Source organism: Oryctolagus cuniculus, chromosome 4 (genome assembly GCF_964237555.1).
Source record: "Oryctolagus cuniculus chromosome 4, mOryCun1.1, whole genome shotgun sequence".
Lineage (NCBI taxonomy): Eukaryota > Metazoa > Chordata > Mammalia > Lagomorpha > Leporidae > Oryctolagus > Oryctolagus cuniculus.
In genome coordinates this window covers 5,869,442-5,885,855 of record NC_091435.1, presented here as the reverse complement: position 1 = coordinate 5,885,855, position 16,414 = coordinate 5,869,442, and the positions used below count along the sequence as shown (strand labels likewise).

The following is a 16,414-nucleotide window of genomic DNA, read 5'->3' as shown; positions in this document are numbered from 1 at the left end:
CTGTGGTGTAGGCACTGTGGTGTAGCAGGTAAAGCCACCATCTGCAGTGCTGGCATCCCATATGGGCGTCGGTTAGAGTCCCGGCTGCTCCACTTCTGATCCAGCTCTCTACTATGGCCTGGGAAAAGCAGTAGTAGTAGATGGCCCAAGTCCTTGGGCCCCTACACCCACCAAGAGACCCAGAAGAAGCTCCTGGCTCCTGCCTTCAGATCGGCACAGCTCCAGCCACTGCAGCCAGTTGGGGAGTGAACCAGCACTCTCTCTGCCTCTGCCTCTCAAATAAATAAATTAAAGGAAAGGGGAAGGGGGAGGGGGAGAGGAAGGGAAGAAAAAATATTCGGGATCAGCGCTGTAGTGTAGCAGGCTGAGCCGGCACCTGCAGCACTGGCATCCCATACAGGTGCCAGTTAAAGTTCCAGCTGCTCCATTTCTGATCCAGCTCCCTGCTAATGTACCGGGAAAGCAGCGAGAAAATGACCCAACTCCTTGAGCCCTAGCACCCACGCTGGAGACCTAGATGAAGCTCCTGGCATCAGCCTGGCTTTGTTACAAGCATTTGGAGAATGTAACTCTGCCTTTCAAATAAAAATATATAAATCTTAAAGAAAGAAAGAAAATTTCCAGGGCCAGCACTGTGACATGGTAGGTTAAGCCACCACTCAACCACCACATCCAATATGAGCCCCAGATTCAAGTCCTGGCTGTTCCACTTCCAATCCAGTTCCCCATTAGTGTTCCTGGAAAAACATCAGAGAATGGCTAAAGTGATTGATACCCTACACCCACATAGTAGAACCCAGATGGAATTCTTCTGTCTCCTGGATTCAATCTGACCAAGCTCCAGCTGCTGTGGCTATTTAGGGAGTGAAACAGTAGATACAAGATCTCTCTCAGTAATTCTGCTTTTCAAATTAAATAAATTTTTAAAAAAATATTTTCAATACATGATATTTTGACATATGTTCTGTTTTTAAAAGAATTATTTATTATTTCCAAGTCAGAGTTACACAAAGAGAGAAGGAGAGGCAGAGAGAGAAGAGGGAGGTCTTTCATCCTCGGGTTCACTCCCCAATTCGCTGCAATGGCCAGAGGTGCGCATATCTGAAGCCAGGAGTTTCCTCGGAGTCTCCCATGTGGGTGCAGGGGCCCAAAGACTTGGACCATCTTCCACTGCCTGACCAGTTCATAGCAGAGAGCTGGATCAGAACTGGAGCAACGAGGTCTTGAACTGGCCCCTATATGGGATGCTGACACTGCAGGCAGCAGCTTTACCTGTTACGGTACAGCACCAGCCCCACTGCCACATATTCTTTTTTTTTTTTTTTTTTTTTTTATTTGAAAGACAACGTTACAGAGAAAGAGGTCTTCCATCTGCTGGTTCCCTCTCCAAATGGCTGCAATGGCCAGAGCTGAGCTGATCCAAAGCCAGGAGCTTCTTCCGGGTCCCCCATGTGGGTACAGGGGCCCAAGGACTTGGGGCCATCTTCTACTGCTTTCCCAGGCCATCCACAGCAGAGGGCTGGATCAAAAGTGGAGCAGCCAGGACTTGAACCGGCACCCATATGGGAAGCCAGTGCTACAGGCCAGGGCTTTAATCCACTGAGCCACAGCGCCAGCCCCTGCCATATATATATATATATATATATATATATATATATATATTTGGACAGGCAGAGTGGACAGTGAGAGAGACAGAGAGAAAGGTCTTCCTTTTGCCATTGGTTCACCCTCCAATGGCCGCCACAGCCGGCGTGCTGCGGCCGGCGCACCGCGCTGATCCGATGGCAGGAGCCAGGTGCTTCTCCTGGTCTCCCATGGGGTGCAGGGCCCAAGCACTTGGGCCATCCTCCACTGCACTCACGGGCCATAGCAGAGAGTTGGCCTGGAAGAGGGGCAACCGGGACAGAATCTGGCGCCCTGACCGGGACTAGAACCCGGTGTGCCGGCGCTGCAAGGCAGAGGATTAGCCTATTGAGCCACGGCGCCGGCTGCCATATATTCCTAACTCAAGCTTAGTATTTTTCCTTTTAAGGTCTGTAGAATACATAAGTAAAGGCATCAGCTGGTGATGGCTCAAGTAGTTGCGTTCCTGCCACCCGCAAGGGAGATCCAGACAGAATGGAAAAATTTATACAAAGGTTTCAACAAATCTCAATCTAGGTAGCAGTGCAATTTTTTAAAATACACCAATTTTTTTTTTAAAATAAACATCTTAAAACTCAATATCGGCCGGAGCTGCAGCTCAATAGGCTAATCCTCCGCCTGTGGCGCCAGCATACCAGGTTCTAGTCCTGGTCAGGGTGCTGGATTCTGTCCCGGTTGCTCCTCTTCCTGTCCAGCTCTCTGCTGTGGCCCGGGAGTGCAGTGGAAGATGGTCCAAGTGCTTGGACCCTGCACCTGCATGGGAGATCAGGAGGAAGCACCTAGCTCCTGGCTTCGGATCAGCACAGTGCGCTGGCCACAGCGGCCATTGGGGGGTGAACCGATGGCAAAGGAAGACCTTTCTCTCTGTCTCTCTCTCTGTCCACTATGCCTGTCAAAAAAAAAAAAAAAAGAACTCAATCTCATTCCAAGGTATATAGTCAAAAGAAATAAAAAGATGTACAAAAATGTTAATAAATTATTCCTAATTGCTAAAATATAAAAACAACTGAAGTGTCCTTCAAGAATAGACAATTAAGGGGCCATTGCTGTGGCGCAGGTTAAGCTGTGGCCTGCAGTGCCAGCATCCCATATGGGTCCCAGTTCAAAGCCCCATTGCTCCACTTCTGATCCAGTTTCCTGCTAATGCTCCTCGGAAAACAATGGAAGATGGCCCAAGTCCTTGGGCCCCTGCATCCATGTGGGAGACCAGGAAGAAGCTCCTGGCATCAACCTGGCACAGTCTTGGCCGTTTTAGCCATTTGGGGGGTGAATCAGCAGATGAAAGATCTCTGTCTCTCCTTCTAATTTTATCTTACAAATAAATAAATGAATCCTAAAAAAAATCCAACATATATTTATAATAAAGACAAATGAATTACACAACTACTCATTAACACATTTTGACCTCACAAAGTTAATTCACCAAAGCCAGGCACAAAAGAGTACATTCTCTAAGATTCCATTTGCATCAGTGTCTCCCAACCTTTCCTTCACATCACCAGGACTACAAACTATTCAGACTTTTCTTAACTGCCTCCTCCACGAAATTTTAATCCCACAGATAATACATAGGTATGTATTTATGTGTGATACATGTATAAACTTCAGTCTATGAAAATGGAGTTAAAGGGATAAGATCATTTTGGTACAAACTTTGAAAGCCATATATACGAGGTATACGGTCTGTGTTAAACAGTTTAAGTCTTTCTGCTCAATACAGGTCGTAAAACTGGGTAAAACTTTCAAGTTAAAACTTAAAGTAGGGGCTGGTGCTGTAGCGCAGCAAGTTAAAGCCCCAGCCAACAGCTCCAGCACTCCATGTGAGTGCCAGTTCCAGTCTCAGCTACTCCATTTCCCAGCCAGCTCCCTGCTGATGAGCCTGGAAAAGCAGTGGAAGATGGCCCAAGTCCTTGGGCCCCTGCAACCCACATGGGAGACTTGGAAGAAGCTCCTGGCTTCTGATTGGCTCAGCCCTGGCCACTGCGGCCATTGAAGGAGTGAACCAGCAGATGGAAGATCTCTGTCTCAACCTCTCTCTGTAACTCTTTCAAATAAATAAAATGAATCTTGAAAAACAAAAAAGTAGAAACAGTAAAGCTGTTCACATTTCATTTTATTGCCATCTGCAGAGTAACTTCTAAAATAATTACTTAAGTTACATCAAGTTACATATACAAGTTACAGATGTATGAATACATAATAGCAATATAATCAAAGTTTCAAAAATCTTTCAAAACTTCTCCAACACTGTAAAAATTAATTTCTTAATTATTTTAATGGGCTAGGTGGTGGGTTAAGAGATGCACATCCCATACCAGAATAAAACCTTTGCAAGAAATATTTTTGCTTCAGTAAAAATACCTTTATAAATCAAAAACAAAACTTTATTTCAATTTAATCTCTAATTTTCTTATTCCTAAGAAGGCAGAATTTAGGTTACCTTTTGTGAGAGTTGGAGACTCTTCCTTTTTCTTCCTATAATGTAAAGATTTCTTTCCTCCTCACCTTTCTCTATTCGAAAATCTTCCAACTTCCTACAAATTTAAATATCCAATGACATTCGTTAGCGAACTTATTTGAATAACTGAAGGATACAAGTAGAAAAAGCTGATCAAACAATTCTACAAATCATCTACCGATACACTTGGGAAGTGAACCAGCAGACACATCCATCAGTCTATCGCTAGCACTCTTTCCCCCAACCCTATTGTTCCCCCTCCTCTGCCTTTCAAATAAATGAATGAATCCTTTCTAAGGAAAACACTTTTCACTGAAGGCACAGCTAGCTGCACTCACTCAGATTACAATGAACATTACTCAATCCGCAGAGGTTTTCTAAATCAGACTCAACTCGTCCCAAGTTGTCAGCCCCACCATTTTTACTGTGCTTGAGGAAATATATAATGAGGTTTTTCACCTGTAACCAAATGAAATTCCTGATATATCATGTTTCCCTTTACTGTGGCAGTGAAACACTGTATACAATTCATTACCAAACAATTAAGCAAAGGAGCACTCCAGGCCCTCATGAGTAGAATCTTCAACTGTATGCAATCCCATTCCTAATGAGATGACCAAATGAAATGAGCAGCTAAGCAAAGTGGAATTACAAAAGATCTTACAGCATACATGCAATCCATTCATTCTTTCAGAATGAACAGAATTTCCACTACTACTGGATCAATACAAATTATTTGCCTGAATTCTTGCCCAAAATAGAATTTACTTATACAGGAAGCAACATTATGCATTCATAGCTCTACACAGTAGGATCACTTATCTTCAAACTTTTACCTAAATTTTTCACAATGAACACAAAACACTGGAATAGTCAGGAAAAAAAATTCTGAAAATTCTCTTCATCCTTTATCAAATAACACCTTAATAAACAGTTACACAGATGTAACCAAAGGTACTGGTTCCTACTACTTCATTTAGCATCTCCTTCATAAAAACCCATGTTAACTTTATTTTTGAGTGTAGAAATTATAGAACTTTACTCTTTGTAAAAATTATACTTTGGCACATAGCTACTTGATTCACAAAATCTATTCTCCTTTCCTGAGAAACAGTATCCCAATTTTCACCTAGATTGTCTGCAGGCTCAAGTACACACTATTACTTAGCCACCTTACTAGCTTAGAATGGTCCAATGACAATGTTTGAATCAACGAGTCATCAGCATAAGTGCCAGTTGGCTCCTTTCAGGAAGCCCCACTGACTAGAAATGCCCTCGTTATCTTATGTCTATCTTCCTTCGGATGGCCTGAATCTCAACCTATCTCATATAAGGACATGTGATGGCTAGAGCCTCAGCAGCTGTTTTAGATCTGTGAACTTACGGTTGGAAGCTAAGATAGAAGATAGAAAAACACAGGAACCTCCGTCATGATTTACTGAAAAAATCTATTCCTTCTAGGCAAAATAATTAACGACTGTGTGTTTAAGGAACTACTCTTCAAATCCTTTTGCTTCCCCTGGTTTTGATAATGAGAAGTTATCCCAAAAGACACTTTAAATTCTGAAAACAATGAAACTCAGACACAAATTTAAGGCTTAATTATACTATACTGCAATAATGATGCTTTCATCACATTTCTAGGTTTTTCTTTCACTACTTTAATGTCTACTTATAAAACCTTCTCATATTAGCTGTATAATTTGTAAGCAGTACCCAACATTGCTCCACCAACAGCTGATACTCTCCTGTCTAAACATATGAAATAAACACTTTCAACCAAAACTGTCTTCAAGGTTATTAGTTATTATGAGACACAAATGAGATGGAATACAGAAACATTTTATATATCACTAAAAGTATCTCCTGCCTCTACTTCAATGAGAACTCAAACATCAGTACATTAGGGGCAGGTGTTATGGCACAGCAGGTTAAGCTGCTACTCAGGATGTCTGCGTCTCATATCATATCCAGTTCCCTGAATACGGATCTAGGAAGCAGCAGATGATGGCCTAAGTGCTTGGGTCCCTGATTATGTGTGAGACCCAGATGGAGTTCCTGGTTCTTGGCTTCACCCTGGCCTAGCCCCAGCTGTTCTGAGCACGTGGGGAGTGAACCACTGGATGAAAGATGGATCTGTCACTCTACCTTACAAGGAAATAAATAAATCTTTAAAACATATTTTTATGTGATTATTTACACAACTAAAGGGATAAGCAATGTGTAAATAACCGCATGAATATATCTTTAAAGATAGAAACAGTATAAATAGGTAACCTCAAACAAACCTAAATATGCCTAGTGGTACCTCTGGTACAACCACTCTTCGTTTCCAAGCCTGCAGGTCACGTTCCGTAGCAATCTGACTCCGGGGAGCATTCTGATGCATCTGACGGACACCTTCAACCTGGCCACTGCGACGTAGACCGATGTTGGGAGGAGACTGGATGTCTAAACTTAGTCTTCTAAAACCTAGGGAAAAATCATCAAGGAGTGATTCCAACACAATTTCATATTAATATGCATTTGACATGAAACAAGCATATGTTCTGCCTTCCAAGATACATATTAAAAATAAAAGGACCCACTCAAAAGAACTTTCAAAGAAAAATCTTATTCACATTAACAATTAAACCTCAATTTCAATTTTTTAGACTTTCTGAAATTCTAAAATGTACAAGCATTTTCTAGTGTACTTTCTAACATTCCTAAAAATCTTGACTCCTTCATACAAAAAAAAAAAAAAAAAAAACTCCACGCCTTTTGGGAAAGTTGTCTTTGAACAGATTCCTCAAATCAAAGAGCCTTATACAACCAGGTGACTCAAGAGATAATCTGCACAATCAGGCAGACAGCTGTAAAAGCAGACCTTAAGAAGCCACAGGAATAGAGTGTTGAAGGGAAATGCTGGCAGCACTTGACCTGGAGCTGGTAAGCGGGTGAGGAAACACTGCAAGGAAGGATGGTGAAGCTCCGAGCTGGAGGGGCTGCCATTGAGGAGGGCACAGGATGCAGAACAACATCCCGTGAGCTGGGAACACAGAAAACTACACAGTAACCTCTACTGAGGGAACAGCAAAGTGTGTATTTTCTTACACTACAAGTGAAAAGGTTCCTGCTACTAAAGCAACAGAGGAACTGAATGCTGAATCTTTTCTGTGGGAGGCTATCAAATCCTACTCCAGCAATGCCAGGTCTCCTTGTCTAGAGAAAAATCCACATGAATGAACACAATTTCTGCATTCTTCTATGCATTACATTCTACTTGCCAACTACATGTGAACCAAGCTGTATTACAGAATACACTACACAACTTTCATTAAAAAGACATTAAATATTCCTGGTAATACTTCTAACATGTATTGAAATAAATGATGTTGAAAAACAACTGTTGAAATGAGAATTAAACACAAATCCTAATTTTAACTGTTCAACTTCTCCAAAAATTTGAATAAAACTTACACAGACTATTAACCACAACATTATTACAATAGCAAAGTCTAACAAATAACTTAAATGCCCACAGATCGCAAACAGAAATTATTCCACTAAGGAGAGGACTACAAAACTATAAAAACGGATGAAGAACTCTGTGATATGGAGTGACTGATCCCTAGAACACATCATTAAAGGAAAAAACAAGGTACAAAACACAAGTGTATTTTGTGCCTCCTGCTATGAATGAATTGAGGACACAGTATCAACCATTCAGTAGCTCTACCTGCAAGGCTTAACCTAAATCTAATCACGAGGAAATGATCAGGCAAAACTAAATTGAGGAAAAACTTGTAAAATAGGCTGGAATCCTTCAAAGGTACCAAAAAGGAACTTTTCTAGATTAAAAAATATACTAATGGCCGGCGCCACGGCTCAATAGACTAATCCTCCGCCGAGCGGCGCCAGCACACTGGGTTCTAGTCCCGGTCAGGGCGCTGGATTCTGTCCCGGTTGCCCCTCTTCCAGGCCAGCTGTCTGCTGTGGCCCAGGAGTGCAGTGGAGGATGGCCCAAGTGCTTGGGCCCTGCACCCCATGGGAGACCAGGAGAAGCACCTGGCTCCTGGCTTTGGATCAGCGCGGTGCACTGGCCACGGCGGCCATTGGAGGGTGAACCAACGGCAAAGGAAGACCTTTGTCTCTCTCTCTCACTACCCACTCTGTTTGTAAAAAAAATTGAATATATATATATACACACTAATGACACGTGTTTGACACCATAGTTAAGATGCCACCTGGGACAACTATCTCATAGTGGAATGCCTGGGTTCAAGTCCGAGTTCCATTTCCAATTCTATCTTCCAGCTAACAAGCAACTTGGGAGGCAGTGGATGATACTTCAAGTACTTGATTCCCTGCCACCCACATGGGAGATCAGACTGAGTTCCCAGCTCCTGGTTGTGGCCTGGCCCAACCTTAGCTGTTGTGGGCATCTGGGGAGTGCGCCAGAGGATAAGAGCTCTCTCCCTGTGTCTGTCTCTGTCTCTCTCTGCCTCTCAAATAAATTAATAAATATTTTAACGAAAACGTAATAATTAAACGTAACAAATATGACTTGATTGAAACCTAAATTAAGGAAAAAAACGTGGAGGAGGACAATTCTAGGACAATTATGGAAATGTGACTACTGACTATAACTAGATAGTGTATTAACTAGATAGTGATTGTATTAACAAAGTTTGCAAATGATGCATGACCACTGTATTTTGGTTCCGTAAGAGAATGATGCTGATTCTGAGAAGACAGGATGAATCATTGAAGTGTTAACGTGTTACACGTCTTCAATTCACTCTCAAAGGCTGATTCAGAAGAAAATTCAGTAGTCTATGCAGTGCAGCTTTTCAAAAACTATATGTATTCAAGCAAGCAAAAACTAGAATTATCATTGTATTATCTGCCCCTGTTTAATGCAATTTTTTAATATTAATTTTTATTTTTATTTTTATTTATTTCAAAGGCAGAGTTGGAGAGAGGGAGGGAGGGAGGCAGGGAGATTCTTCCATTCGCTGGTTCACTCTCCAAATGGCCACAGTGACTGAAGCTGGGCCAGGCTGCATCCAGGAGCTACTTCTGGATCTCCCACGTGGGAAGAGGAGCCCAAATTCGCAGGGAGCTGGATGGGAAGTGAAGCCAGGATTTGAACCCCTGACAATATGGGATGCTGGCACTGCCAGCAATGGTTTAACCTGCTATGCCACAGCTCAGGACCCCTAACACAATTTTCTAAAGATTATTTTTGGAACAAAAAATTTTTCAGTTGCCTCTGTGACTCTACTTAAAAATTAAACACTCTTAGGGAGTAAACAAATGGATGAGAATTCTGTCTCTGCCTCTCAAATAACAGATTTATTTTTAAAAAAAATTTTTAGGGACTGGCGATGTGGCGCAGCGGGTTAAAGCCCTGGCCTGAAGTGCTGGCATCCCACATGGGCACTGGTTCTAGTCCCGGCTGCTCCTCTTCCGATCCAGCTCTCTGCTGTGGCCTGGGAAAGCAGTAGAAGATGGCCCCCAAGTCCTTGGGCCCCTGCACCCACATGGGAGACTCGGAAGAAGCTCCTGGCTCCTGGCTTCGAATCGGCGCAACTCTAGCCATTGCACCCAACTGGAGAGTGAACCAGAGGGTGGAAGACTTCTCTCTCTCTCTCTCTCTACCTCTCTCTGTAACTCTGTCTTTCAAATAAATAAAATAAATCTTTAAAAAATGTTTTAATAAAACGTCCATCTGTTACACATTTATACCTAAAAAAGCTACCTTAAGAATACTGCATAGGCTGTAAAAATACAATGGTTACTTAAAAGTTTTCCAAAATGCATGCACCTGAAAATCACTTCATTTACTCTAATTTCAATGCAGCCATATTAAATTAAAAATGTTTCCCATCTACTGCTCACCTCTTCGAGGTGTTTCTTCCCCACTCGGAAGTCCACTTGGGTTAGTATCCTGATCTGCCCCCATTCTCTCATCTTGCTGCTGCTGCAACTGCCTTATCATTCCATCGAGAATACTGGACTCTGGGCTTCGCTCACCATTATCACTGGTTTGGAGGCTTATAATTTGTTCAATTACCTCTCCATCACCTACAAATTCAGTTAATGAACACACATTACATATAAGGTTAAAGAACACAAAAAGTATCAGTAGTCAAAAAATAAAGAATTAGAAAAGGTACCCTATACATTCACAACTAAATCTGAGAAAAGACTGACAGTCAACAAAACCCTTCCTTTAGTAAGTACCACAGAAACCTCAACACAGGCTCTAAATCCCTGCAATGAAAGCATGGAAAATCATCTCTATAAAGCTTTATTATGCTTTTCACACTAATGTCCTTCATTTATACCAGATATATTTTCATTAAAACTTTACAAACCAGAGCCTCTGACTGCAACCAGGTAATTATAGGTGATTTCTGACAGAGAAAAAAGCAATTTTATTTTTTTATCATGTTTATACTTTTTTAACTTTTATTTAGCATATACAAATTTCCAAAGTACAGCTTATGGATTACAATGGCTTTCCCCACCATAACTTTCCTCCCACCCGCAACCCTCCCATCTCCCGCTCCCTCTCCCATTCCATTCACATCAATTCATTTTCAATTATCTTTATATACAGATTATCAATTTAGTATATATTAAGTAAAGATTTCAACAGTTTGCTCCCACACAGAAACACAAAGTATAAAATACTGTTTCAGTACTAGTTATAGCATTAATTCACATTGTATAACACATTAAGGACAGAGATCCCACATGAGGAGCAAGTGCACAGTGATTCCTGTTGTTGACTTAGCAAACTGACACTCTTGTTTATGGCGTCAGAAAGCTCCCTAGGCTCTTGTCCTGAGTTGCCAAGGCTATGGAAGCCTTCACCCACTCCGATCTTACTTAAACGAGGTCATAGTCAAAGTGGAAGTTCTCTCCTCCCTTCAGAGAAAAGTACCTCCTTCTTTGATGGCCCATTCTTTCCACTGAGATCTCACTCGCAGATATCTTTCATTTAGGCTTTTTTTTTTTTGCCAGAGTGTCTTGGCTTTCCATGCCTAAAATATTCTCATGGGCTCTTCAGCCAGACCCGAATGCCTTAAGGGCTAATTCTGAGGCCAGAGTGAAAAAAGCAATTTAATTCATTCCCAACTGTTTTGTTGTCCAAAGTATTTTTTTAAAAGATTGACTGATTTAGCCATCTGTTGATTTACTTTTTTTTTTTTTTTTTTTTGACAGGCAGAGTGGATAGTGAGAGAGAGAGAGAGCGAGAGAGAGAGAGAAAGAGAAAGGTCTTCCTTTTGCCATTGGTTCACCCTCCAATGGCCGCCATGGCTGGCGCGCTGCGACCGGCGCACCACGGTGATCCGATGGCAGGAGCCAGGAGCCAGGTGCTTTTCCTGTTCTCCCATGGGGTGCAGGGCCCAAGCACTTGGGCCATCCTCCACTGCACTCCCTGGCCACAGCAGAGAGCTGGCCTGGAAGAGGGGCAACCGGGACAGAATCCGGCGCCCCGACCGGGACTAGAACCTGGTGTGCCGGCGCCGCTAGGCGGAGGATTAGCCTAGTGAGCCGCGGCGCCGGCCCCATACTTCTCATTTTAACACCAGTATATTAAAATGAGTCATAATCAAGTATAAGGCAGTAAAGAATACAGTAGTCACTAGGAGTTAGTTAACACAACAGTGACTGTTCTAAAATACAAGAATTTTTATCATCTGGGCTTCTATATTCTCAATCTAAGTAATACAATCTCAGTACTGTTATGAAAGCAGCTGTGATCTGGCAGACTCTCTAAAGGGTTACACATACATCCACAGCTCTGGAAATCACACATCAGCAACATATTAACAACACATAGCAGAGGCAGGGTAAACTGCCACTTGCAATGCTGACATCCCACATGAGACCTGGCTCCTGGCTGCAGCAGCCATTTGGGGGTGAACCAGCGGATGAAGATCTCTCTGTCGCTGTGTGTGTCTGTGTCTGTGTATGTGTCTCTGTGTGTGTGTGTGTGTGTGTGTGTGTGTGATACGGCCTTTCAAATAAATCAATGAATCTTCTAAAAATAGTATATGCATGCCAACACTAATCAAAAAAGGTAGGACCAGGGCCAGCGACGTGGCATGCAAGGTCAAGTCTCCACTCGCAGTGCCAGCATCCCATGTGGGCACTGGTTCAAGTCGCGGCTGCGCCACTTCCCATCCAGCTTGCCTGGGAGAAGCAGTGGAGGATGGCACAAGTGCATGAGCCCCTGCACCCATGTGGGAGACCTGGAGGTTGTTCCTGGCTTGGGCCTGGCCCAGTCCCAGTCATTGCAGCCATTGAATGAATCAGTGGCTAGAAAATCTCTCTCCTTCTCTCCCTCCTTCTATCTCTGCCTTTCAAATAAATAAATCATTTAAAAAAAAAAAAAAAACCTTAAAAAATACATAATCAACAGGTAGGACTGCCTATATTAATATCCATCAAAGTATGCCTTCCATACAAAAGCAGGGGAAGCCATCTGTCCCGTCAGTTAGGAAGCCCACATCCGCTATCACAGTGCCAGTGCCTGGTTCATGCACTGGCTCCACTTCCAATTCCAACTTCCTGCTAACTCACACCCTGAGAGGCAGCAGTGATGGCTTAGGTCGCTGGTCTCTGCAAGTCACGCGGGAGACCAGGTCTGAGTTTCGGGGCCCCGGCTTCAGACTGCTCAATCCTGGCTGTTGCAGGCATTTGGAGAGTGAACCAGCAAACTGAGGAACTCATTCTTGCTGTCACTTTCTCTCTTGCCTTTCAAATAAAAAAGATAAAATGCATAACCAGACCTATCAAGAACAAGTAGATAAATCCACGTTGAGACACTCTACAAAATTCCTGGTCTACAGGGGCCAACATTGTGGCCTAGTAGGATAAGCTTCCACCTGCAGTGCCGGCATCCCACATGGGCACCAGTTTGAGTCCCGGCTGTTCCACTTCTGATCCAGCTCCCTGCTAATGGCCTGGGAAAACAGTAGAAGATGGCCCAAGTCCTTGGGCCCCTGCACCCGTGTGAGAGATCAGAAGAAGCTCCTGGCTCCTGATCAGCCCAGCTCCGGCCATTGAGGCCACTTGGAGAGTGAACCAGTGGATGGAAGACCTCTCTCTCTGTCTGTAACTCTACCTCTGAAATAAATAAAATCTAAAAGGTCTAATTCAGATTTTCTACTTTTTAAATATATATATATTTACATTCAAACAAAATTCCTGACCTATTCTCTTCAAATATAAATATATCATTGTCATGAAAGTAAAATAGTAATTTTACTATTACTTTAAAAAGACTATGGAAATATGAAACCTAAATACCATGATTAGTCCCAAATGGAAACCAGAGGAGAACAAAGCTAATAAGACATTATTAGAACACTGATAAGGTTTGATTATAAAATATAGATTTGACAATACCATTATTTGAGTGTTGAATGTCCTGATTTTAATAATTATCTAGTTATAGGACAGAATATTGGTTTAAGAAATATATTTTAAAGAACTTAGGGGGAAAGGAGCATGAGGTCCTGAACTCTTTATCTCGAACAATGAAAACAATGCAGAGCGAGAACAGCAAACATCCCAAACAGTAACATCTAGTGAATCTACAGGTATGGGAATTCTTTCAACCAACCTTTAAATATTTCAAATAAAAAGTTAAAAAAAGAAAAAAGGACTTTATGCTTACTTGTTGCCACATAGCCTAGTTGTGGAACCAAATGTTCATCCGCAGAGTTTTCTCGGCCTGGCACCAACCTCTGGTACTTAGTTGGGTGAGGGTTTCCATCTACATCTACTAAGAAGGGTGGAGGCATGAGATGAGGAGCCTGCTGAGTTTGCTCATCTAAGACGTAATTATTAGAATCTCTGATGAGTGGTCGATAGTCAGTGTGGAAGAACATTTGATCAGGAATCTAGAAAAGTAAAGTTCACAGGATGACGTTTTCAGGTTTATATATGTGGAAAAAAACAGATATTAAACAAAAGTTAAAATGAGACCAATCAAATCGGCATAAACTATTTTCAAAGTATATTTATTTTACATGCTATAAGAAAGTAAAAATGACCTTTTCATATGGTTTGCTGCATCCAAAACCAAATATCAGAAGGTGTCCATGAGAATCTGTGCAAGCAAAATGCTGTCCATCCTGTGAAAATTTACAGTCAAACACAGCTCCATGTCCTTGTCCTTCAATCTGGGAAACCCGGGGGGAAATATTAGCAATAATTCTACGCAACTACTTCTAATATATAAACTTTTCTAATATAAATAGTATCTTACAATATATCCATTCTGCAAAAAAAAAAAATTAAAACAAGCTTTGCATTTAAACCATACATCAATTAATATGAAACTCATTTTGGATACCACTATCCTAGGAAAAAAACTTTCAAGTTCTGAGCATGAGTTCTCCAAATAATTGAATGAAGGCTCATACAGGAAAGGCTTTCCCATACTATTTACAAGTAAATGACAAGCAATGCGTAAGACTTGGTTTTAGTATATAATGAAAAGGTAAACACCTAGTAGGCAAATGAGTAACGAGTAATAAAATTTTGTATTTCTGAACTAAAATCAACACTTTTGAAATTTATGGAAGGATCTTTAACTCAAAACTAAGATAACCTGACTACCACGCACACTCGTACACTGCTGCAGTCTCAAGGATACACAGGATCAACGACTGCCACTGTAGCTCCTTAACCTCAAGCCACCACAGATGCTCTACAAGCATCCGAGATGGTTAAAACTGTAAACTGTTTTACTCCCTCTTGTTAGTTTTAAGTTATATTGCTTTGGCATCATCCATTTATAGTTAATTGTTTAACACTACAGTGTAGAGCTATGATTGGTAGTTGTCTGGGCCTATCAAACTTTCTAATAACAAGACTTCAAGACATGTGTGTTCAGTGCTGGAAAAACAGTCATTCACCCACTAATTGCTCTAACAAACTGACATCCATGTCCAAGGAAGTCACTGCATAGAAAGTGATATGCTGGGAGCCAGCACTGTGGCACAGCGGGCTAAAGCTCTGGCCTGCAGTGCCAGCATCCCATATGGGCGCCAGTTCTAGTCCCGGCTGCTCCACTTCTGATCCAGCTCTCTGCTATGGCTTGGGAAAGCAGTGGAAGATGGCCCACAGTCCTTGGGCCCCTGAACCCACATAGGAGACCTGGATGGAGCTCTTGGCTCCTGGCTTCGGGATCGGTGCAGCTCCAGCCGTTGCGGTCAATTGGGGAGTGAACCAGTGAGTGGAAGACTTTCTCTGTCTCTACCTCTCTCTGTAACTCTTTCAAATAAATAAAGATAAATCTTTAAACAAAAAAAAAAAAAAAAAAGAAAGAAAGAAAGTTGATACCTTCACTGTTGTGGAAATGCACATGAAAGGTGCCAATTATAATATGCAGAGAAATCAAACTTATTGGAATATTTAGGGCATTACTAAATAAAACTACATAATCTGTATATATCATATTGGAAAGAAATATACTAAGGCATTTCAAAAAGTCTAGACAATAGAATTAGAAGTGTATTTTACTATAAAAATTTTGAAATTCATTTGCAGCTTTTACAAACTATGAATTTTTCAACTTTTGGGAGACCCCTGCACATATGGCTGTCAGATATTTAATAAGCGTAACATACTCTGATTTCTAGAAACATAAACCAAAAGTCAAAGCATACAGATCAATTTCTGGTTAAACTGTGTAATGCGAATGAGCTAAACAAATGGAAGCATACATAAAGATGCATCTTACTTCACTTACCATATTAAAATAATGTTTCATCTTGGTGCCTTTTGTAAGATCCCATATAAATATGCTGCCATCATGTCCTGCAGATAACATAATTCTGGGATCAAAGGGATGTGTCTCCAAAACAAAGACTTCATCAGCATGACCCTTTATTCAACAAAGCCAAAACATTAAGGAGAGTTTACCATTTACAAGTTGAAACTTAAAAAAACAACAAAAACACATAGTGTCCTAGTGTGTAAGAGTTTTTACAAATGTATTAATGAGAGCAAGTCATACACTGTACATATAAAAACTCACAATCATTTGATAATTTAAATGGGAAAAAAACTTGTTTAGTATGCTTTATAGTATAAAAAGTAATATTATAGGGGCTGACGCTGTGGCGCAGCGGGTAAAACTGCCGCCTGCAGTGCCAGCATCCCATATGGGTGCTGGTTCAAGACCCGGCTGCTGCACTTGCAATCCAGCTCTCTGCTATGGCCTGGGAAAGCAGTAGAAGATGGCCTAAATCCTTGGGCCCCTGCACCCACATGGGAGACCAGAAGAAGCTCCTGGCT

General features: G+C 41.7%; 1 protein-coding gene across 1 annotated transcript in view; it reads right to left on the bottom strand.

The window, feature by feature from the left end:
• BRWD1 (bromodomain and WD repeat domain containing 1) overlaps positions 1-16,414 on the bottom strand; it is a 125,822-nt gene that overhangs the window by 63,603 nt on the left and 45,805 nt on the right. Inside the window, exons 15-20 of the mRNA XM_051833556.2 lie at positions 15,867-16,001; positions 14,164-14,292; positions 13,785-14,010; positions 9,989-10,174; positions 6,391-6,574; positions 4,085-4,178 (exon numbers count right to left, since the gene is read on the bottom strand). Of these exons, the coding sequence (XP_051689516.2) occupies positions 4,085-4,178; positions 6,391-6,574; positions 9,989-10,174; positions 13,785-14,010; positions 14,164-14,292; positions 15,867-16,001 (954 nt within the window). The remainder of the gene's footprint in view (positions 1-4,084; positions 4,179-6,390; positions 6,575-9,988; positions 10,175-13,784; positions 14,011-14,163; positions 14,293-15,866; positions 16,002-16,414) is intronic.